At 52.1% G+C, this 21102-nt stretch overlaps 1 protein-coding gene across 2 annotated transcripts; it reads right to left on the reverse strand.

The window, feature by feature from the left end:
• Nucleotides 1-1271: 1271 nt before the first annotated feature.
• On the reverse strand, nucleotides 1272-17686 carry CLN6 (CLN6 transmembrane ER protein). 2 transcript variants are annotated; one of them, XM_081050442.1, is made up of 8 exons: nucleotides 17483-17686; nucleotides 10979-11093; nucleotides 7871-7967; nucleotides 7501-7599; nucleotides 6250-6438; nucleotides 5863-5918; nucleotides 3986-4108; nucleotides 3275-3712 (listed from the first exon to the last, which is right to left on the reverse strand). In XM_081050442.1, the coding sequence occupies exons 1-8, from the start codon at nucleotides 17566-17568 to the stop codon at nucleotides 3638-3640; spliced, it is 840 nt and encodes a 279-aa protein (XP_080906568.1). In that variant the 5' UTR covers nucleotides 17569-17686; the 3' UTR covers nucleotides 3275-3637. The 2 variants fall into 2 exon arrangements, with proteins under 2 accessions (XP_080906567.1, XP_080906568.1); XM_081050441.1 differs by lacking the exons at nucleotides 3275-3712; nucleotides 7871-7967 and adding an exon at nucleotides 1272-3110.
• Nucleotides 17687-21102: the final 3416 nt, after the last annotated feature.

A 21102-nucleotide genomic window follows, 5' to 3' on the forward strand; every position in this document is an offset into this window, starting at 1 on the left:
TAGCAAGCGCGGACTGCTGTTAGCAAGTGAGGTTGGTTGGTAGAGAAGCGGATGGCAGATTGTGGATCGTGTGGCTCCTGCTTCCTGTGTCTCCAACCTAGCTACCAGCGAGACTACAGTGGTATGACTCCCCCATCTATGGCTCCGTGGGTGTTCCTTTTTGGCCTCACCATGTCCTGCGTTCTTATGTGGGGAGCAGGACCAGAGACCCCGCATGACACCCTGCCTGATAAAATATGTGTTAATTATGTTATTGGTAAGGCTTCCGGACAACAGTGGGCTATTAGTACAGCTGGCCCTCACATCTGTGGATTTTCAATCACGGATTGAAAATACTGTTTGGATCCACAGTTGGTTGAACCTGTAGATGTGAAACCCGAGGACACGAAGGGCCTACTGTAGTTGCTTTTGGTGATTGAAAAGTTCTACGTGAATTTCTGACTTTGTGTGGGGTTGGTATCCCTAAACCCTATATTGTTCCACTATCAACTGTATTCACTTTCATACCTAATTTTTTATTCACTTTAAAAGATGTTTTCTTATCAAAGGCCCCCCAAATTGTATAAACTTCAGGCCCCACACAGCAGGCCTGTGCTTGCTCATAGGCTATCTATTAAGTCCTGTGAGTAGGCCTCGGACAGGGGTTTGAGGTAGGGAAGGAAACACATGAGGTTGCTGGGCAGGTCGGGGCACAGGGCATATGATGGTGTGAACGCCCCTGCCCATCTCCTGCCACTGGCCCCTCTGTATTGTCTGATACAGCAGCCCAGTAAGCTCCCAGTGACTGTCTGCATGGAAGCTGAGACCTTTGAAGATCGAGAACTGAGGCCTCAAAAGATGAAGTGACTTGCCCAAGACTAAGGACCAACCCCCCACAAACCATTCTCCCCACCTTCCCCCAAAGGGCACCCTCTTTGCTTCAGCCTCTGGAAAGGGCTGATAGTACAGCTGGAAGGCTCCTTGTGATATCTCTGAGGGACAGGTCTGGAGATGCCCTCACTTAGCCCTCCAGCCCCACAGCCTCCAGACTCCTCGGAAGAAGGCTGGGACTGACTGAGGCTCTTCTTGCCCACCCCCTTTCCCAACCCCGGGATCCTACAAAGTGACATGGAGGGCCAGTGGGCAGCAGCCACGGTAAGCCAGATGGGATTGAGTGGGCCTTTGGAATCTGGCCAGCACTCTGGGGCCCAGACCAGCCACACTCTCTCCTCCTCTAGGGACTTCTCTCCTGCCTCCCCAGTTCACACCCAAATTAAGTAGCAGCCACCAGCCAGGCTTGACTTCACACCACCTTTATTCACACCTCACCACCTGATGCTGCCAGCACACAGGAACTGACCAGGGGTTGGGGGACCCTTCAGGGGGCTGCAGAGCGTCCCCAACATGAAAGGAGAATCTGAGGCCTGGGGCTCCCTGAGAACACAGGAGAGGAGGCAGTGCCCAGGGAAGGCAAGGCAGGCCCAAGACCCACGAGCACAGGTGGGGGGCCAGTGCTGGCTCAAAATGAGGCTGTGCTGTCTGCAGCTGTGTGAGGAGACCTGGCCCCAGGGCCTGGTAGAAGGCAGGGGGTGCGGGGTTGGGGTGGACATCCTGCTGGGAACAAGGCCTCCCTTTTCTGGGAGCAGGGGCCTGGCAGAAGGCATGAGATTCAGACTGAGACAAGGCCAACTGGAGAGGGCCTCAATACTCCTCCCCCCAACCCAAAGGGGCTCAGGGATAGTGCAAGTGTTTGAAAACTCTGTCTTCAGCTGCAGCTCCAAAACCTGCAGTCAGGATGACAGGAAGAGGGTGCAACAATTCTGGAGGGAGAGGTGGGAGACAGAGTCTCCGGCAGAGGGAGGTGGTTGGAGAGCTACTGAAGTGAGGCCTCTAAGGTCAGACTGGCGGTTAGGGGAAGGGGCTGGCCTCTGGGTCCTTGGGGTCGGGTGGCTCAACACCTCATGCAACCTGAGGTGGGGGTGAGGGTCTCAGGTGCACATACCCCTCCCAGGGTAGGAGAGCACTGACAGGGTAGGACTACTTGTCCATCCCTAGGCTGCCCCAAGAGAAGACCGCAGAGGGCTTCTGAGAGGTTATCTGGTCCACCCCACTGACCTACTTTGGGACTCTGGACACATCTAGTACAAATGAGGCCCAGAGAAGGGGTGTGACACACAGAAGGTTCCCGTAACCTATGTAATCAGGGTGGGTCTGAGGAGTCGGCCGGGTGGTGGCCAAGTCCCCTCCTGACTCTGCCCACCCAGGCCTCTCCTGCATGGCTCCCGGAAGACTTCCTAGGAAGAAGGGACGAGCCCTGCCCTGAGCAGTGAGAGTGAGAGGGGCCCCGACTCTAGTCGGGTGCACAGGAAGGCAGTGCCCGCAACTTGACCTGGACACACCGCCTAGAACTAACCCCCAGCCTGAAAAGATCCAAACCAAACAAACTTCACCAGAAAAAGTCTCCTGGAGATGCGTGCATGCGCACATGTACACACACACGTGTACACAAGCACATCTGTGCACATGTACACACGCACATGCGCACATGTACACACGCACATCTGGGCACATGTACACACGCACATGCGCACATGTACACACGCACATCTGGGCACATGTACACACGCACATGTGCACATGTACACACACACATCTGTGCACACGTACACACGCACATGTGCACATGTACACACACACATCTGCACAATGCATATTCTCACCCATGTTCTCAGTCACAGGTTGCACACACGAGTGGAAACGCATGCACACACGTGCACACACACGTGCATACACAATGCACACACACACACACACACACCCTGCTCAGAGAGCCCATCTCCCACCCAACAGAGCCAGGGACTCAGTGTCGGCTGCTGATGTGGAGGGTGTAGAAGGCCCAGGGCTCAGGGACGTAGATGACGCCGGGGTACTTCTTCCTGAGCACAGGGTCGTTCCACAGCCAGGCGACCCAGAGGGACACGAGCAGGAGGGTGAGGGCAAAGGAGTAGAAGAGGAAGAGGCCGTTACTGTCCAGGAAGAGGCGCTTGCGCTTCTGGTGCAGGACGAGGGCCAGCATGGCGAAGAAGGTGAAGATGAAGAGAATGAAGATCTGGCCCTCCGTGACCAGGTACCTGAAGAGGCCAGGAGGGGAGGTGCGGCAGATGCCATGGCAGCCCCGTGCCGCCCAGCGTCCCTCCCTCCACCCAGGCACCAGTCAGTGAGAGGAGCTCATCTAATGAGAGGGCTCAGGGAACCGCGCCCCTCTGAGCCACAGGCCACATGCAGCATATTGATTAGGCTTGGAGAGTGGCTCACATTTATTTTTAAATGTGCGTTTGTTGCCAGCATTTAAATAACAAAGGACCTGAAAATGTGGATTTCTGGTTTCTCTGGTCACATTAGACTTGTGTTTCCACAGGACAACTGACTAGAGGAAAACGCAGCTGTCCCCTGTGGAGAGCTCTGTTCTGCAGTAGACTCCACCGCTCCGTTGCCGCACTTGATATCTGCTTGACGCATCTGTTACCAGCTTGGTTCCTACAGGCATCTGAGTTTGGGGATGCAGTTACAGCTTATGGGAGCTGCCATTATTGTCTCCTTGAAGGCAGGGACACAGTCGCAGGTCTCCCAGGGTTCCCTGCAGCTCCGGAGGCAGCACCTAGCACACGGCCAGGGCTCTACAGGGCTTAGTGTTGGAGATGGATTCTATTGGCCCCAAGGTAGCGCTGGGGTTCTGGAAGGTGGGGCACAGGGTAGAGGGGCGTGAGGATAGAGAGGCCACACTCAGGCCTAGCTTCCTGGTAACAGACAGGCCACCACCAGAAGAATTTAGCAGCCATGTTTAGGGGTGCATGTTGTGTTTAGGGTCTGTGCATGAGACAGGGGCCCCACAAGGGAGGTTTTTCACGTGGGGTCACATAATAGCTGTGGTCAAGAGCACATTTTTATTGCCTGGCTCACTAAGTGCCCCCTCCCATTCTCCACGGCAGGTCCAATGTCCACTCACCAGTAGTACAGGCCACTGGGCACCACCAGGAGCAGGGCTGCCCCCGGCATCGAGCTCTTCGCTTGGGTGGGGGTGAAACAGCCGCTGAAGTACATGAAGAGGATGAGGAAGAAGGGGAAGTACCTGCAACAGGGAAACCAGCGCCTTCGAGGCCTGCCCCCTGTGCTGCCCTCTCCCCACCAGTCCTTGTACTGGTTCCTTGCACCTTCCACGCAGTGTTGCTTCATGGTTTACCAAACGCCTGGTTTGCGGGAGAGCACTGCCAGCCTTTCCTGCGTTGGGGGTCCAGGATGGGACAGGAAGGAAGCAGGACGATGAGGCCTGCTCCCCAGGCACATGCAAACGGGAGGCCCACAGGCTGGCTGAGTGTGTGTGGGGGCCTCCCACACTGCTCTGGCCACCTCGCTCACTCCATGTGTGTGACGGGGGTGCCTCGCCCTCAGGCACAGACTAAACACCAGCAGCCTCAGCACCTCACTGGCCTGGAAACAGGTATGCGCAGCAGGGCTTAGGAAGGAGAGGCCTGAGGTCCAGGTAAATAAAAACGAGGACAACCCCTGCTGGGGGCCTCCAAGGAGCTCTGTGATGCCCCTACACTCACACTGCGCCCACAGCCTCGTCCTCTCCCACACACACGTCTCACCTGAGAGGACCACCTTCTCTCCGCCCCACAGGCTGCTTCTCCCACGCATGCAAGCTGTCTCTTACATGCACACATAGCCCTTTTTTCACATCCCATCTTGTCTCCTTATCCACCCTCCTCACCCCCTTCATATGACCCCCATACACTCCCATGCCCTCTCCTGCTATTTCACGTCTCAGAAGAGGCCTCTGTGCCTCTCTCTGCCTCCTTTCCCCAGCCTTCCATAGGAAGCGTCTTCTGGCAAAGGTCACAGAGAGCTGGCAAGAGGACCCTCTGAGCCAGGCAGATCCATTTTCCATAACCCCCACATAGACTCTGGAAACACAAGTGTAGGGCACATGTGACATGAGTGAGCTCACCTCACTCAGGAGTGAGGCCACTGTGGGGACAGTCCCAGAGAGCAGTTTCCAGGCTCTTGGCCTCGCGTGGAAAGGTGCTGGCTCGGGTAGTAGATGGCCATCAGCTGTGCCTAGTTGGCCGTCAGCTGTTACCGGTTAGCCATTAGCCACTGATATAACTGCCATGACTGAACTAGCAAGCGCAGCTTGCAGCTAGTGAGAGAGTTGGTTGGTTGGTAGAGAAGCAGACGGCAGATCGTGTGGAGCCTGCTTCCTGTCTCCAACCCAGCCGCCAGCGAGACTATAGTGGTATGAATCCCCCATCCATGGCTCCGTGGGTGCTCCTTTTTGGCCTCACCATGTCCTGTGTTCTTGTACGGGGAGCGGGAGCAGAGACCCTGCATTACAGCCACCCAGCTCCAGGGCAGGCTCTGTCATTAACTAGCTGTCAACCCATGGTCAAACCTCCTCCCACTGCCTCCCAGTTTATCCTGTGTAAAGTGGGGTTTGGAACTGATGATTGTTCCCTCCTGGGGCCTTGAATCTCCCGGGTCTGGGTCCCCCGTTTGTGAGGTTGTTTATCAGCACAACGGCCTGTGCCTCCCCCACCAGCCTCAGCCGCAGGCTCCCAGGGACCGGGAGAGCGCGGGACGGCCGCTCGCTGCCCTCTAGTGGCCGCCGCCGGCACCGCAGGGCTGGAAGGAGGCGGAGGGAAGCGGGCCCCAGCGCGTCACCCCAGCCGAGATCACGGCCTCCCCTTAGGCGAAGAGAACGCCATTTTAGCCACTGCATTTGACACCTGGAGGCCCGAGGCCCAGAGTTTTTTCCAGTGTCCCCCGAGGCCGGTGGCAGAGCTGGCGGGGGGCCTGCGTAGACAGACTGGCCCCATCACTCACCACATGGAGTGGCCCAGGTACTCGTCGTAGTAGTAGAGCAGCTCGAAGGAGTCGATCTGAGGACACAGGGGCGACAGGGTTAGAGGAAGGTGCTCCGGAAGGGGGCTGGCCCACGCAGCCCTCTAGCCACCCTCCTGCCCCCAACGTTGGGGCCTGTCCCCAACTGCTCTCATTCCCTGCCTGCCAGTAGTAGCAGGGGGCCCAGGTGGGAGCCAGCTAATATGCCCCTTACTAATAACACAAGTGTCCTAGCTTGGCGGGGGACACTGTCCTCACCAGCGTATTGCCTTCAGCGGGTCACACAAAGTGCTAGGTTGGGGAATCGCTTCCGCCTTCAGGACAGGCTGTGCCCTCAGGCTTTACATGGGGTGGGGGAGGCAGACTCACCAGGGTCTCTGGTTTGAGATTCTTGATGATGGGGTTCTCGCGGACAGACAGGTGGTGCTGGTAGCCACTGAAGAGCAGGCGGTGGTTCACTGAGTCGCCCACCAGGTGGATGCTGGCGCCCATGATGAAGGTGATGATGCTGACGTAGACCACAGAGCGCGGCAGGGTGCGGGGCGACCGCTCGATGAGCTGAGGTCAGAGGGAGGCCCCGCAGCATGACCCGGCCGCCCTCACAACACAAGACGCCCTCTGCATCCCTCCCTTGCACCTGGGCTGGGGTGGCTGCCACCAGCTGGAAAGTCACTCACAAACTGGTGAGTCCCTAGAGTGGGCCAGCCCCACCTTCAGAGTCTCACATGATCCCTGTGAACCCAGCAGGGCCAGGGGAACAGCACCCCTTTTTCCCAGAAAGGAAACAGACTCAGAGGGGCTGGCTCATTGCCCAAGGTCACACACAAGCCCCCTGCTGGAGGTGAGGCCAGGCCTTCAACACAGGTGCTGGGGCCCCAGGCTCAGCCCTCCCACTGCCAGTCGTGCCCCTGGGGGGCTGGGCTGGCCTGCTGAAGAGATCGTCCAATTTCTGAGCGATTGGTTCACGGCAAACATGAAGAAAATGACCAAGATGCGGCTGAAACTAAATTATTTAACTAAAAAGACTCCTCTAAATGCTGAGATGATACATCTCTAACTTTTAGAGATTTGAAATGTCTTTCTAAGAACAACAAGATGGGGATAGTAGACAGTGATCGTTATTTTAAGAGCCCTTATTTGTCAAACTGCAAAGCCCTGGCTAACTGTGTGTTCCTGGGGCCATGTCAAAGTCAGGGATCTCTGGGCCATAGGATAGAGTTCACCCTCCGTTGCTGCCATTTCTGTCACCTGGCCCCCATCTGCCTTCCCAACTGGTCCCTGACCTCTTCTGGGGGCCACCCGGCCACTCCTGCCTCAGCCTCCCTAAATGTATTATGGTTCCCAAGCATGGCCTTGTCTTCAGGTCCTTTTTCCTGAATGTTTCTCCCACTTCGCCTCCTGGCACAACAGGCTGAAGCCCAAAACAAACTCCCCTCCTTGGGGAGTCCTTCTCCATCCCTCCCAGCCAGAGGCAGCCCTGCCTCTCCTAGATCCCTACACTCCTGATGTGTCCCTCTATCACAGCCTGATTCAGGGCACTCCAAGAGCTTGTCACCAGCTCCCTGCTGGCTGGAGGAGGGAATGAGGGTTGGAAGGGACAGCAGGTAGCCTGGACTGTACCTTGAGCAGGAGAAAGGGTGTGATGATGTTGTAGGCCATGTGGAAGTAGTCCCCCATGCTGGGCTTGTTGAGCGGAAACCATTCGAGAGGGAACACCAGCTGGGGAGCAAGGGGAGAAATGGCGGTCAGCAGGCACAGCCCCCCAAGGCCCGCAGGGGTCAGCCCCCACCTCTTTCACACATTCTTAATTCTTTCTGTGATCTCTCAGGATCCTCTCGGCAGCCCCAGGGTGAAAATGTTTCTGGACAGAGAAACTGAGTCCCAGAGAAGGTAAACGGACTTGTCCCCAGGCACACAGTAGATGCAAATCCAGGCCTGACCCTGTAGCCCTCTCCCAGTGGGTCCTAAATAAATGTTCCTGGGTACTGGCCTGGTAGTTGGAGGCTCCTTTGGGACTCAGTTGTGCCAACAACTGTCTTGCTGAGCCTGGGCAAGTCCTTCCCCTCTCTAGGCCTTGGTTTCCCCATCTGTAACACAAGAAATGTGGCCCATGTGGTCTACATGGATCCTTAGGGACCTGGTGTTCCAGGTCTTAAGATGATGACAAGCTCTCCCGGCCACTAGGCCGAGGTGTGGGAAAATGCTCTGTCCACGGAGCAGATGCACTGCTTCCAAATCAGATCAAAAGTATACATTAGGAAATAAAGGAGGAAATAAGTGAGTGCTACAAAGTAGCTTCCGTTCTTCCTTTCCTACCTCCCCTGAGAGAGGAGGCAGGCCACTGGGCAGTTCTTACGTCTGGAATGCCCTCACTCCGCCTACTGGTCTATTCCAGTGAGTCCTGGCCTTGTTGGGGTCAGTGTGAAAACCCCTATTCGCGGTCAAACATCTCTCTTTCTCTCTCTCTCTCTCTCTCTCTCTCTCTCTCTCTCTCTCTCTCTCTCTCTCTCTCACACACACACACACACACACACAGCCAAACTATACTTCCAGTATCCATTGACTGAAAATATGTGTAATAACATAAAATTTCAATCAAAAATTTTAAATTTTCTCTCTTTTAATTAGAAAATGCCATATTGGATAAAACTAATCTGCAGAAATACAACTTCTAGGATACAGGAATCTCAGTCTCTCTGTTTCCCTTTCTTATGTGTGTGTATTTCTGTATCTTTATCCATAGCAAGATATATATGGTGGCTGAAACACTCTTTGTGATAGCAAAATACCAGATATAGGCCAACTTTTCAACCAAACAGGACTAGCTGAATACACTATGGTACATATTTACTATAGAGGTTAAGTAGCCATTAACAGATATGACACCTTATACGTATTGACATGAAGAGATATCCATGATAAAGTAAAACAAGCATGTTATAGAATAAGGCATAAAGTAAAATCTCATTTTGGCTAGATAAAGATAAACGATGTGTATGTACGTTTGTGCGAATAGAGAAAGGAGGGAAAGGATGTGCCCTAAACCGTCAGGGGTGGGCCTGGAAAGGGGGAGTCTCACTTCTTTATATACCTGGGTATGAACTGCCTCGTTACAACTACTACATATTACTTGGATAACTGTAAAGGTTTTATTTTGTAGTTATTAGTAGTTTGGGACTATCATGTATATATTTGAAAAGCACCAGTGTATACACCAGCTTTTCAACTAGATATTCTCCCAATGGGCCCACTTGGGGTTAGAATGGATCCAGCAATATAGGCAGGATGGGGGAAATGATTTGCCCAACAGAAAACCCCCATTAGGCCAGTTGAGTCTGAGTCCTAGTGAGTGAGCAGAGCCACCAGCCAGCTCCTGGCCTCTTCTCCCCCTCCCCAGAGCACCAGGTTGATGGGCAGCTCCTTCATCTACCAATGTGTGGGACCTTCACATTGGAAGGGGGCTCAGAGCAGCTCCTTCACAGTCTTCTTACACGTGAGAGAGCTGAAGCCCATGTGACAGTGACTTGCCCATAGTCACCCAAACCTCCCTTTTCTTTCTCCTACATTAAAAAATCATGTAAACCTTACAGAATGTCTGCAGAAGGGAGAACCAGCATCCAGCGTAACTCCTCCCTGACACACTGCCAGGAAAGCTTTTCTTCATCCCTTCGTCTTTGACCCATGTATACAAGATTAGGATTGTTACTGACTTGCAATCAGTGAGTATGCATACACCCCTCAGGCACTTTTCTCCTTAAACATTCCAGGTTGCTCTATAGTATCCATAATTGCTGCTTAATGGCCAGGTAACATTCCCTACTGGATACAGCAAAGTTGATTTACCCAGTCCCTACTACTGGACACTGAACTCACTTCCAAGTTTTAGCTCCTGTAAACAATGCTGCAATGAACATCTTTGGGTAGAGAGGCTGTTGTCTTATTGCTGATTGAGTGTCAGGGCAGATTCTTGGAAGGGGTCTTACTGGGTCAGGAGGGATGAACATATCAGGGTTCTGGATATATTCATGCTAGGAAGCGGGTGGGGCTCTGGGGCCAGACTGCCTGGGTGCAGAGGCTGGCTACTCCACTTGCTAGCTGGGTAAGCTTGAGCCAGTTACTTACTCTCTGTATTCGCAAGTCTTTCTCATCTATAAAGTTGAGATTGATAATAGTGTTGATGTGAGAACTAAATGAGTTTAAACATATAAAGAGCTTAGAACAGAGTAAGCACTCAATGTATATTAACTGCTATTTCTATCTTACTGTTGTTATTATTCATTCAATAAAAGCGTACTGAGTACTTATTATGCCAGACACTATTCTAGGTACGAGTTATCACCTTGACAAACCACTTTCCAAAAGGGCTTTGCTAATTTGCATTATTACTAGCATGTACAGGTGTCAGTTTCAGCAGTATTGTTATTTTTACCACTCCCACACAAAAATTAACAACTTGGTACATGGTGGTAACTCGCTCAATTTTTTTCACATTCTGTCATCTACCTACTTACCTACCTACCTGCCTATTTAGTACACGGGAGAGGTTTTGGTGGTCTTCTGGTATTAACCTCCTCCATGGAGGCCATCACTGTAACTGATGCATGAAATAGTCTTAGAGGGAAGGGGACGGTTTCACCAGATGGCACTAAAAATTACTTGAGGCTCAGTGTCATACATAATATCTAAAATTAGCCTATACACTTTGCCTCCAGAAATAAATACTATCCCAAGGCTTTGGGGAAGGCGGGTGGGGAGGCCCTGCTTTCTTTCCCACATCCCTCTGGTTTGCTGATTTGGTTAAACCTGGATGCAGGATATAGGCAGGGCACAGTATAACTGTTCAGAGCTACCAATTCCCCGGCGAGAGTCAGGGCATAATAAGACTATTCAGATCCCCCAGCGCCCCACCTCCCCCAACCCCCACTTACTGGCAGTTGCCTCACTGGCCATAGTCACAGAGTCAAAGGACATGAAAGCATCCAGGCCTATTCTCAGTTTACCAGAAGGGGAAGTGACTTATCTAAGGTCACTCAGCTAACTGAACTCACACTAAGTCTCTTCCCTGCTGCCCAGGCTCTGTCCGCAGCTTTACACTCACCATGGCGATTGGGCGGCCAAAGTCCAGAACCCAGTTCTGCAGGGTGAAGTAGAACCAGAGGTCAAGGTGGAAGGGAGGCGTGCCCGCAGCCTCATCAGCCTTGACAGAGCTGTGCCTGAGAAGGAACCAGACAAGAGGGGTCAGAGCTTCTTCTCTCCAACCATGGGAATCTCTCCCCCTCCCCCAGTGAGCCACAAAAATGTCTGGGGATTTGGGGGCAGGAGGAAACACATGATTAAGTTGTAGGAAAAAGATTTTGCAGGAAATACTGGGGTCTGGGCCTGCGGCCAAGAGTAAGGTGTCCTGGTAGTGGATTCCAGCTGCCCTGACCTTAGCTTCTCTGTGATTCAGGAAGGAAGCTGCCAAACATGTATAATAGCTGTTTTCTCACCTATAAAATAATGAGGACATCAAATGGGGCGAAGGATGTAAATGCGGCTGAAACACCTGAAACGCAGTGATGGAGGATAGCCGCTAAACTTTATCGAACTTAATACACCCAGGAACTAGTATGGCTGTTTGCATGTATTAACTCAGAAACCATTTGAGGTTCGAATATCACCCCCATTTTATAGGTGAAAAAACACGCCCAAGGTATTAAGTAACTTGCCAGGATAGCTAAATAAATATGTGACCCTAAATGAAGCTTGAGCTTGTGTTTTGAACCTGTCTCATAGTTGTGTCCACAGTGATTGGTTTGTGGGATGGGTATGTGAGCTGAGCTGGACCAATGAGCCCTCTACTGAGATTTGCCTTCTAGACTACAGACTAGAAGGAATAGGGCCTCCCTCCCCCTGGGTTCCTGAACAATGAGGAGGGAAGAATTGGGCTGCTGGTACCCCTCTGCTCACCAAGCCATAATGAAACTTAAGAAGGAAGCAGCAGGCATAAGTCAATGTGAGACCTATGGCCTAAGTGGAGCATTGTCTGACAACACATCTTCGGATGGCTGTTCTTCCTGCAAAGTGGTTGCCCTTCTGCTCTTCACAGACGAGCTAAAGTTCAAGGGGCAGTGCACATGCCACCTCCTCCGGAAAGGCTCCCCTGATGAAGCTTTTCCCAAAGTCCCACCAGTCCCATACAGGGAGTGCTTCGTCTCAGTGGTTGCCCTTCTGCTCTTCACAGACGAGCTAAAGTTCAAGGGGCAGTGCACATGCCACCTCCTCCGGAAAGGCTCCCCTGATGAAGCTTTTCCCAAAGTCCCACCAGTCCCATACAGGGAGTGCTTCGTCTCTAACTGCCAGCCTGGCCATGGCCTCAGGGGGCTGGAGTTGTCTTCTTATCTAGACCCTCAAGAGGAGTGACGTTTAAGTTTCTCTCAGTTCACCCACCTCCCAATCAGAGTCCAAATCCTCTTCACAGCTCCCTGTCACTACTTGCACACCTCCAGTGACAAGCAACTCACTACTTCCTAAGATGATGGAGGCGTGTTTTATTGTCCCATTTGTGCCAAGAACAGGAGCTGTGTGACACAAATTCATATTTTCCACAGTTCTCAGCTCAGATCTGGTTTATGTTCAGTGATTTATGGCTGATTTGAAACAACCCCAATTACCAGTTATTCATTCTTTTTAGTGGCAAACATTAGCTTAGAGGCACCACAGAGGTTTTCCTCTGTCAAGGCTGCTATTCCATGACTTTCCCGGATCCTTTTCAGCCAATTTCAAGAATGGCCTACACTAGGCTAGTAGAGCAACCCTACGACCCAGAAGGCAAGCGTCTGGGGGATCTCATCATCCTCCAGTTGCCGGCAAGACAGGTGGAGTGGGCCTTTCCCAGGTCAGCTAAGTCTTCGTGTCCTCTCATCACTGATCGAGTCTGACGTGTGCTATGTTAAACACCACCTGTACCATCTCCTCTCATCCTCATAGCAATACCAGAAAGCAGCGCTTTTACCCTCCTGTTTTACAGAAGAGAAGACTGAGGCCTATAGGGGATAAGTGCTTAGCCAAGGTCACCCCTGTAGTAAGGAGCTGCAGCAAGTATTCCTTTGGTGAGCCTATTTCCCACTCCTGCTTCTTCTGGTAAGAAATGATGTTTCCTTAGCCACAGGAAGGGCTGGTGACCCAGGCCGGCCCAAGTGGGACTTTTCTAATTTGAGATGGTGGAGAAAACTCCTTCCTTTCTGGTGCTGGGGCACAAAGCATAGCAACCTAGAGCTGCCTGTGGCCAAGGTTCCAGCTTCAAGGGACAGCCAGGTGAGAATGAAGCAGTAGCCCTGCTTAAACGAATCAAGAAAAAAGCGGAGAAAAATTCCCAGTCCCAGGCATCTCAAAGACCAGTGGTCTGGCCACAAGAGCGAATACATTCCCCTTTGCCACAGGTGCTGCAGTTCACACTGGCTTTCTGTCACTTGCAACCCAAGAGTCCTGAATAGCATACAATTTAAGCCTGGGTCTATATGAATTTAAGACTTGTGTTGTTGATCACTTGCCAGTCTGTTTCTGATCATTACAACAAGCTATGCAGCAAATTAGGAGATCAAGTTAGAGAGGGATCAGTGCAGCCTGGAGCAGTATGAAAAATGCAGAAGGAAGGGAGCCTCAAAGCATGGATGGGTGGGTTTAACCAGACAGGAAAGCAGGATCAAAGGCTTGGAGGTGGAAGTGAGAAAGGCACTACATGGAGTTGAGACGCCTGGCTTATGGTGGAGGAAGAGAAAGGAGGGGCTGGCTGGGCCTTCAGATTGGGTAGATATTCAGAAACAAACTGTGAGGACGGCTCAGGGATCTGAGCCCAGTGACTGACATAAAGGCCCCACCCCGGCCCTTTCCTATTGTGACCATCAGGGCAAGGCCTCAAAAAACAGACATTGATAACTTCCAAGCCTGAAGAACTTGGATGGAGGAAGATAAGAGCCCTCAGTGTTTTGCTCCGGAAACCTCCAAACTGGGCAAAGAGAAAGATGTTTGGTACAGGGAATAAAGGCATTTTGAAAGCCTGGAAAAGCAATTAGGTGTGGGTCTCTAGAAGCTGTGACCATACTAGGACTCAGTAACTATTTTCTCTTCCACCTCTGGAGGCACCTCAGTCAGTGGGAATCCTTGTCATTAGTCCAGCCTGGCTTTGCTGAGCAGGGAAACAAGGGTAGGTATAGGACAGACGCCCAACTTGGGAATCAAGGTTGATCAGCACCTGACTGGTTTTCTTCTATTGGGTCTCTTACCACAGGAGGCAGATCGTGGAAGGTGAAGGCATCCTCTGCTCCAGCCCGTCCTGGGAATGAACAACCTCAAGCTTGTGCCAACTTGCTGACTCCACAGACTTCACACACTGATCCCCCAGCCTATGCCAGCTCTAGGTCTCAATCCTCAGAAACTACTGCTACAAGCAATGGTGAAAGCACAACGGTAGGTAACCCAAAACAAGGCTGGCCTTTTCTCTCCTCCACAGCTTTACAAGTCTACCATATGGGGCAACTGATCCTACAACAGTTGGGGAGTGTGCACTATACAGCTGAAATATTCAAAGCAGTCAGCAGCACCTGTGAGACTGCTTAGCAGGAAAGGAAGGGGTCTCAGCCATGGTGGAGTCAAGCGGGGACCATGAATGCGGACTATACAAGGGCTGATTTTGGTCCTATATAAGGAAAGGTGAAATCCCTATTTCATCATGACACGATGCAAAATTTGAACAGAAAAACGAGGAAATGAAGGCAAATAAGAGAAAAAAAGAAAAGCAATTAGAAACTCCAGGCATAACAAAAGCAACATAAGATAGCAAATGTAATTGTTAAAACATTACTTGGCTCTGTAGAGAACAATAACTACATGGCTTAACTAGTGTAAATATGTATATTGATTTTCAAAGTTTAGAATCAATCCACAGATAAAACATTGAAGCCAATTATGGTTAAAAAACAGTAGGTAAATATTGTCAACCTTGAGAACATGAAGGTAAAACTACATATAACAGAAGTTGGGGAAAAGGGTAAAGACAGCTAACAGTTAGGACAGGGGGCTAATATACGCCTTTTAAAAAGTAATCAAAGGATACTGCATACAGTTGATCAAAAAAGAAATAATGGTATATGCATATTCCCTAAAGCTACAAAAACTAAAAATAGTGATTAAAAACACCATCTTGTGAAGAAGATGAGTGAGCCAAATCATAACAGGGAATAATCAGTTGGTAAACATTAGCTTAGAGGGTAAAATTGATAAACCAAAAAATAGCAGTTGAGCATAGCTTTTAAGAGTGTAGACTTTGGAGGCCACCGAGGTTCATATCCCAGAGCTCTGCCACTAACCAAATCTTGAATAAGTTACTTAACCTCCTGGACCTCAATGTTCTTATTGGTAAAATAGAGGATAATAGTAGATCCTACCTCAAGAGTTGTTGAATTAACATGTGCAAAAACTTAGAGCAGGGCCTGCTCCACAGAAACTGCTATACAGTGTTTGTTATTATTTGGAAATGTGAATTTAACTTGGGTAGAAACAGCTAAAAGACGCTAACATGTCTCTGGTGCCAAGAAGTGGTATAACAGGGGCCATTGCTTTTTACTCTAAGCCCTTCTGTGCTATTCCATTTAATCATGGGCATGTATTACTTTACCACACACACACAGAGTCAATGGAGCAGGAATGGATTACCTTGAAAGGTAATGAGCATCTTGTTATTAGAGGTATGTAAGCAAAGCATAGATGCAGCAAAGGAAATTCAAGCATCCTAGGAAACAGAATGAGTCTACCTACTGTCAAGAGCAGCAGTGACGCTGAGAATGGGCCCAGACGCACCCAGTGATGGGGCAGAGACACGCCGGGAGAGAGCCAGCTCCTCACATCCCCAGGAAGTATCCTAGCTGGTCTCCTAACTGGGACACTGAACTTCACTGGACCCAGGATACCCCCAGGAAAAGAAGGGAATGGGAGGTGGGGGCTCATGCAGAAGTAAAGAAGGACATTGCTTCTTTAGCAGCCTTTTCCTTAGCAGCCAAGTGTAGTAAGAGCAGAAACCAGAAGTTAGAAGCCCTGGGTTTAGGCCCTGGTTCTTGCCAGCAAATGATGAAACCTCTCGGGACCTCAGTTTGCCCATACAGAAAACACACACAAAAACGAGCAAGATGCTGGACATAGAAGGCCCACACATGAGATAAAGTGGTGACCATATCTGATACCCATAGTTTTAATTGGGCTTCTATAGTTCAGGGCAGTCAGATTCCTAACTTGAAAGGGATTCTGATCAGAGATGTCCCTCAGTAGCAGGAGAGCTAACTTCAGTCAAGACTCTCAGACTTCTCCCTGCATCCCAAATCATACTACAAACTTCCTCGAATTTCCTCTGTGCTCACAAACCTTCCACGGCTCTCCTGTACCCACAGAATAACGGCTGCATCCTTAACCTGCCGTTTAGAGTAGGCACTAGGGTCAGGCAAGTACGGCACACAGGGTCCAACACTTACGTAGGCACTCTGAGGGTTATACCCCGTCCTGAAAGTGTCTCCTTAAATTCTGCATTCTAATTGTGCAAATTGGGCAGCAGTCCCAGCCCTGCTGCCATGAAAGGTCCTTCACAATTATTCTCCATCCTCCTGCCACTGTACACCCAGAAAGCCCCAGCCTCATTGCACTTCTTGCCTTTCCCCAAACTCTCCTCGCTGGAACAGCCTTTCTTCCCTTTGTCACCTACCGAGTCCTTTGAGACTCGGCTCAAGTGCCACTTCCCCCACGAAGTCCTCCAAGATGACCTCCCAGCTCCTTCTGGACTGTGAGCTCCTCCCGGTTCACCTTGCCCACCCCTTTAGTGCCAGGCAGAGCTCTGGGCACACCAGACATGCATAATGAATGCCTGCAAAACGCAATGATGTGTCTAGTCTAAAACAGGATGAAAGCAGAATGGAGGGAAAGATTAAAAGGCGGCTTCCATGCCTCTTCCTCTGCCTCGCCTGGCACCAACTTACAACAACCAATAACGTCTTCCCCTCGGAGAGAGAAGGGAGCAGCGGCGGTGTGAGGAAAGCCCTTCCTCATTCTTTGTCTGGAGGGGGGCGTCCGCACTTCTGCTGCTGTTTCTGCCATTTACATTCTCAAATTCTTGGGTTCCCGGGGGCAAGGCGTGAGCCTCCTGATTAATACCAGAATCCAAGTCCTATTCAGGGTTGGAGGGACTCCAAGAACTTGGAAGGTGGCTCCCGGGCTTGCGGGTGCGCTGGGGGCCCGAGTGAGCGGTGGTGTCCTCTGGTCCCGCAGCCCCCACCCCGAGTTTTTTAAGGGCCCTGGAGAGCTCTTCCCAGCTGAGCGACTGTCCTACAGCCGCCTCGTGGCCCCATCGTGGGGAAACGCTGAACTTCCCTGGGCCCATGGGGCCCCCAGGAAGAGAACGGAACGGGAGGCGGGGCTCAGGCGAGGAGCAGCTGCAAGGGTAGCGCAGGGAAGCCCGACCCCACAGGCAGCATCCCGCCCACCCCGGCCCGGCTGCACCAAGGTCTGCCCCCGGCCGATCGCACCGGTCACGTGGGGGTGGGGGACGCGGTGCCGCTGCGCCTGGCCTGCGCGCTCCCACCTGGCCTGCAGGAAGGAGGCGCCCGGCTGCGCGCCCTGGCCGCCCGCTGCTCCCGCGTGCTGCCGCCTCCGCACCGCTGCCTCCATGGCTGCCCCGCCGTCAGCTGGCCCCTCCGCCTTGCTCTCCCGGGTCAGAGAAGCGCTCGACTGGCCTGGCGGCGGTGACAAATACCCCGCGCGGGGGCGGCCTAGGGCGGGCGGGCAGGGGAGCGCAGGGCTGGAGGCGCGGGCGGAGGCCGGGCCCGGGGGCGGGGCCGAGGAGGAGGGCAGCGGAGGGAGGGACACGGGAGCGAGGCAGCAGGGGAGGCGGGGCCACCCTGAGGAAGGCGGGGCGCGGTGATCTTACCGTCCCCGGGGAGGAGCGGGGCGGAGGCCTGCGCGCGCAGCGCGGGTGGCCTGTGCGGAAGGCCGTTTGCTGGGGTCGCCTGCATTTCGGGGGGCGGCAAGCTTTGCCTCCGCTGGCGGAAGCCGGGATAATGGTCTAGGGTCGGGTAGGGACCTGGGGAATGACTAACCTGACCCAAATGCTCCCCTGGGCAGGAGGCGAGGCGGGGTTCCTTTGTTCGTGGGGACAGGAAGGCTTGAGGGTTCACGTCCTAACTTCCGACGATGGAAGATGTCTCTTCCTATTATGCAACTCTGTGGCCCTCGACACTAGGAATTAAATGATCGGTGGGATAAGAGGGTAGCGAGCCGCGAATTCTTTCCAAGTTGGGTGGGGTAGGGGGGATGCAGATTGCAATTCTGGCATTATCACTGTCTTGGATTTTGTGGCTTTCGAAAAGTCACTTTCCCTCTCTTCCGTTCGAACATGTAATAACTCCTGGCTGTGAGCAGCACACTGTGTGGGCAGGAACGGATAAACTCCGCTCTAGCAGGGCTCACGCAGGGGTGGAGGAGGGCAGATTGGTGAGTAGTGATGGAGACCAACTTCTGAGTATTGTGCGGGCTGAGACCGGCGCGGGTGGGGTCAGACAAGGCTTCTGGAAGATGGACGTCCTAGCTGTGACTTTGGACTTAGGGGCTGACATGAAGTCTGAGCAGGAGACAACAGGACACACACGGCGGTGGGAAAGAGTGTTCCAAGCAGTGGGAACAGCCAGGCAGGAGGTCTGGCATCCAGAGAGACGCAGGAGTTTGGAGGAACTGAAACAATTTCAGTGAGAGAGCGGCAGAGTGAGGGAGAAAGCAACAGAGCCACCCGGGAAAGGGATCCTTGCCGAGGAGGGCCTTCATCCCGAGAACAATGGGAAGCAGATCAAGGGTATAGGGCAGGGCCTGGCTCCATCGTATTGCATTTCAGATCCTTTCCTCTACAGCGAGGGTGGATGAGAAGAGGCAGGACTGGAGACTGGGAGCTGGGGCGTGAGGAGCACAGTTCTAGCGAGGGGTCTGGATGGCTGACACTGCCTGGGAAGGAGAGGTGATGACATCGAGTTGTGTGGGAGGTACTGTGGCTGTGACTTGAATGTCAGGAGTGAGGAGAGAAGGGTTCTGGTGGTGGCCAGGTTCTGCAGCTGGGTGGATGGTGGAGGCTCTCCTGGGGAAGTGAGGAAGTAGGTAGCAGGTTTCGCATAAATGAGAATTCATCCGTGGCCACATTAATCTTGAGGTGGGTCAGGAAGGCTGTTGGACCTGGGAGCTGGACCTGGTACCTTACAGCTTAGGCCAGACCTGGGACCTGGGCAGACAGACTTGTGTGTCAAGGGAATAGAGATGACAACCAAAATCTAAGAGGCTGCCTGGGAAGACAGCGTCCCTGTGAGAAGAGAGGCAAATGGCAAAGCCCGACAACAGTCTGAAAGGCAGATTGCCTGGCTTTCAGTCCTGGTACCACTGCTAACTAGCTGTGACATTTGGGCAAATTGCTCAACCCCTCTCAGCCTCAGTGTACTCACCTGTGACAAGGAGAAAGCTGTGGCATCTACTGCACTGGGGTTGTGATGATGACATGAAGCAACGCACACAAAGCCCTTAGCACAGAGCCTGGCACTGGTGGGTGTGTTGTTTACAATTGTCTGTCCCCAGACCTGCTGTTCCCCCCGTGAGGTGAAGGGTTTAAGCTATGCCTATTCCGTTCTATTTTCTTTCCTGTCTTTCCTCTTGGGACACTATTAGGTTTATTCCTTCTCCTTTTAATCAGAACCCACTTGTCCTGTCTCAATTGTGGAAGGTACCTGCATCTAGTCATTTCCCATCAGCCTCATCCTGGGCTCCAGCAACCCACAGGCCACACCCCAGTGCCCATAGTTACCTGTCCAGGCCCCTCGCTAGAACAACTGCGCCCCTCAAGGGCATTGAAGGGCATGTTTGCTTTATAGGTTTCTTTCATTTGCTTCTCACCATGCCGTAAGCAGCGCCCGTGATGTCCCTGTTTTGCAGCAGAGAAAATCAATGTCCTGAGCAGAAGTTGTATGCCCAAGGTCAGCCAATGACAATGCTCAGACTGGATCTGAGGTTTAATTTGGGTGAATCTGATCTTCCATCTGCAGACTGATCTATGTATACACCAGAGAAGGCTCGTGCTGACCCCAATCTCTCATTCTCTGCTGGCTTCACGAGCCTGCTGGGCTCCAAAGGAAGGGGCCTGAAGTACGCATGATGTAATCATGAGTTTAATAACACCCGCTGGGCTTCCAGCCATTAGAGGATGAGGCTGTGTGGAGGGGGCCTCTCTGGCCCATTTAATCCTCCAATCCTTTAAATACCAACAAATCTGTGTCCTGTCTGGAGCCAGCAGCTGGCCCTTGAGTGGAGGGGAATCCAGGCTAGCAGGGAGCCAGGCTATCCTGAAAGAAGTTGAAAAGTACCCCCAGCCTAGTGGGATATGAGTCCTTGTCTTTTCCATCCCATCAGGACTCTTAAAAACACCATCTGTATTAGGTCTCACATTGCACAGAAATTCTGGGGGGTGGGAGGTTAAGCAAAGTTGGCACCAACTCTTGGCTACTGAGAGGGGCACATTTCCAGGGATATTGCTTGCAACTCTCTGGGGACATGGTGCCTGCATACCAGAAGGGCAGATGATCTCAGCTCTGAGCTGCCATTTTAATGAACAGCATCAAGGAACTTTTCAGCTGTAAAAGTCTTTTGGGATTACCCAGCCCAGTGGTTTCAACTTTTATTTTAGCAGACGTTCTTACTCTTTTTCAATTACAACTGTATCAGATACTTTTTAATGCACCACCTTTTAGCTCCTCTCAGCCACACCTGTCTTCCAGATCCTTGCCACTTGTTTCATTCCAGCACAAGCCAACTGCACCCCCACCCCTTCTGAAACTCTGGCCTCAGAAGTGCAGGAGTGTTGGACACTCCGTGGGGTGAACCTTTGACCAACAAGAGACCGGAGTTGGCAGATAAATTATTTTCTCTTCCTCTTTCTGGATGAACAGCCCTCAGCTTCACACAGCCTCTTTCAAGAAGGTCCCACAAGACCCAGAATCAGCTGACGCTCATGGTGGCCAGCTCAGTACTGCCCTCTTGTATGCTCTTCCCCCTTCTCTGTCTCACCCCCACTTTCCTCACTTCAACTTTCTTAGCACTGCATTGCCTCATAAAATGTTAGCACAAACGCTCTGCCTCAAACTCTGCCTCTTAGGGAACCTGGGCTAAAACAGCATC

This window comes from Rhinolophus hipposideros (genome assembly GCF_964194185.1).
Source record: "Rhinolophus hipposideros genome assembly, chromosome: 5".
Taxonomy (NCBI): Eukaryota; Metazoa; Chordata; class Mammalia; order Chiroptera; family Rhinolophidae; genus Rhinolophus; species Rhinolophus hipposideros.

Excerpts from the sequence above, each read along its gene's own strand:
- CLN6 (XM_081050441.1), bottom strand. The coding sequence starts at position 17,568 with ATGGAGGCAGCGGTGCGGAGGCGGCAGCACGCGGGAGCAGCGGGCGGC. Across the intron at positions 6,439-7,500 it reads CACCCTTTCTCCTGCTCAAG|CTCATCGAGCGGTCGCCCCG; the intron begins GTACAGTCCAGG and ends CTCTGACCTCAG. Across the intron at positions 5,919-6,249 it reads ATCTCAAACCAGAGACCCTG|ATCGACTCCTTCGAGCTGCT; the intron begins GTGAGTCTGCCT and ends CTGTGTCCTCAG.